A 2,935-nucleotide genomic window follows, 5' to 3' on the forward strand; every position below is an offset into this window, starting at 1 on the left:
GCAGGGGAGGGCGGCGCTGCGCTGGGCGGCGCAGGGGAGGGCGGCGCTGCGCTGGGCGGCGCAGGGGAGGGCGGCGCTGCGCTGGGCGGCGCAGGGGAGGGCGGCGCTGCGCTGGGCGGCGCAGGAGAGGGCGGCGCTGCGCTGGGCAGGGCGGTTCAGGGTAGTGCAGGCGCGGGGTGGGGCGGGAATCGGAACACGGCAGAGGTGCCACCCACCTTCTTGTGGGTCTGGGTTCAATTCCCAGGTGTCCCCAAATGTTATGACCCATGTTACATACACAACATACACACATGTCTGTGAACACATGAGCATACAGGCAGAGGGCACACGCACAAACAAACACAAAGGACGGAGGGAAGGGCAAGGGAGAGCAGGAGACAGCAGAGGACAAGGCACTGAAGGGCAGAAGGGAGGGCAGATGGGAGGGGAAGGGAGGATGACTTTGGGAGGGCGGAATAAGAGTGAGAAAAGGTAGTGTGGAGGGTGGGGGTTGGAGGGAGGGAGGGATGGTGCGCCACGCATTTCTCCCTTCTTTCACACCCCGGAGGACAAAACAGCCACACGGCTCTATGGGGCCGGAGGCTTCAGTGTTATTAGCATATGCATCATTCGCGCCCACACGAATCCCCCAGGGTCCCTGTCGTATTTAACCGGTGGCTTCCCCATTCGTTTGACTGGACATTCATAGGAGAGTCACACACACAACCTGCAGAGGCACACAAACGCGCGGCACGCTAAAACCCGCCATCAAGCCTGTAATTTATTTAACTTCTGGAGAGACACCCCCAGAGTCCCGGATGGGCAGTGGCAGGTGTTGTGTCGTGTGCGGGGTTTTTGATTGTTGGGATGTTGTGCACAACACATGGGTGAGGCGCTCTTGCTGTGTTGTTTCGTCTCACCCCACAGCCTTCACCACACAGCCTCTGGGGGTCAGTTGTTTTGCAATGGAAGCATGCAATGTGGTATAGGATGTGGGGTACGTTTAGACTCTTTTTATAGGACAGAGGGCGCAGAGTCGTCCAGCTGTGGAGGGCTGGAGAGAGGTGCCGTGGGGGACTCTTTTTAACATCTTTTACACAAAAGCTATTGTGGAGGAACGCGCATTTTTGTGGGTAGGAATGCATGTGTTTTGTCTTCTCCCACTTGTGGTGGTGTAAGTTGTTTTGAGCCACACCACCCTGTGGCGCGCAAGTGAGAGTTTGTGCGCACGCAGCTGCAGCTGCGTGTGTGCATGTGCATGCGCATGCGTTCGAACTGTATATTCGTTGCCGACCCGTGGGTTTCTCTCTGCCCCGACGACGCCCTGTGGCGTCCTGCTTCCCGTATGCTAGTTTTAGCACGTGTGGAACAACTTGCAGAACGATAGGTGGGGCACTCGTACGAGCACCAACAGGGTAAAGCGACCATTCCACCACAACATACTAGGGGTTAACTTTATTGATAACTCACGCGCATGTCTGAGACATCCTGAGTAGAGAATGTGACGCCTAGCTGCCTCTCAATCGCGGGGATGCTGTCCGCGACCCTTGCGAGTGAAATTGTTATCCCATATGAAGAAAACGTTCAGTTCGTATTCGTTTTCTTTCCTAATTGTTGCACGTGCCGGTTCAGTTCATCTAGGGTGCCTGGTTGAGCCTTTCGGCGCTTGTTGGCCCGTCCATCGCCGCTGTCTGACATCGCTCTTTGCGGCGAGCGCCGGCTTTGGAGGAATAACTCTAATAGTAAAAGTCTAACTAAATGTTTGAAGGCATGCGGCGCGAGGACTGACTGGCACGAGCATAACATGCCGCTCGAAGATATGCAATATATTGTAACGGCTGCGCATGGAATTGTTTGCATGGCCATGATAATTGTTTTGGGGGGTTCAAATCCTCAAATGCGTCAAATTCCAGGCCCGAGGAAATCTTTGCATGACCATTATATTGCTTATTGTTTTGGGGGTCAAATCCTCAAATCCCGATGGGATTTGACCCGGATTTGCTTGGGAATTCATGGGGTCAAATTCCGGAATTCCGAGCGCGTGAGGCCTATGCAAATGCCAAGCCCGAAGAATTCTTTGCATGACCATTATATTGCTTATTGTTTTGGGTCAAATCCTCAAATCCCAATGGGATTTGGCCCGGATTTCCTTGGGAATTCATGAGGTCAAATTCCGGGATTCCGGCCCCGTGAGGCCTGACGGGGGTTTTCGGTGTTACTGTGAATGCGCGAAAGTGTAAGCTGTTGTTTTTACATCCCAATGTACAGGTTAGAAGGCAGGTTTATGCTCTCAGCGCATATGACCTCACCCTGCGCGTGCTTGAGAAAGGGCTGCCGATGTTCTGGCCGGTCACGTGGAAAACGCGCGCCCGCTATCTTGGGCTGCACTTCGGACCAAACTCGGGTTGTGCGCAAAAAATGTCCTCGCTCCAAGCTGGCGGCTGCGACCGAAGCCTCGCTCTGACAACTCATCCGTGTGCTCTCGGAATCACCACCAGCACCACCACAATATAAAAAGGATTATTATTCCTTCCAGTTCTTTCAAGACACATACGCCCCTTCATAAGGCCTCGTGGAGCAGGGTTCTTCACCCCGATTCGGGCCCGAACTTTTTTGAGATATTTCCGTTTTGCCCGAAAGGAAAATTAGTGCGGCCCGGAGCATTCCGAACGGATTTTGGGCCTTTTAGAGCATTTTTTCGGGGACCCCACCGAAGCCTTTTGAAGGCATTTTTGGAGAATACCGAACGATATGTCAGCGTAAATTTGCATGTTTTCGGGCGCAGACGGGGCCTGGAAACCAGGCTTGCCGTATAAGGCCCGCTTGGTCACCAGCCAAACAATGAGTACAAATGTGCATTGCGGCTGTTTCGCGGCTGCATACATCTAAGCATATCCATATGCCACATTTTCATACATCTAAGCATATCCATATCCCACATTTTCATACATCTAAG

At 53.4% G+C, this 2,935-nt stretch overlaps 1 protein-coding gene across 1 annotated transcript in view; it reads right to left on the reverse strand.

Moving 5' to 3' along the window:
* The window catches only part of VOLCADRAFT_85798 (uncharacterized protein), a gene marked incomplete at both ends in the record, with an annotated part of 4,528 nt that extends 4,260 nt beyond the window's left edge, over positions 1-268 (reverse strand). The window contains one exon of the mRNA XM_002945946.1: positions 216-268. Coding sequence (XP_002945992.1) covers positions 216-268 — 53 coding nt within the window. The remainder of the gene's footprint in view (positions 1-215) is intronic.
* Between the last annotated feature and the right edge of the window lie 2,667 nt (positions 269-2,935).

The sequence above is a fragment of the Volvox carteri genome (assembly GCF_000143455.1).
Source record: "Volvox carteri f. nagariensis unplaced genomic scaffold VOLCAscaffold_1, whole genome shotgun sequence".
Taxonomy (NCBI): Eukaryota; Viridiplantae; Chlorophyta; class Chlorophyceae; order Chlamydomonadales; family Volvocaceae; genus Volvox; species Volvox carteri.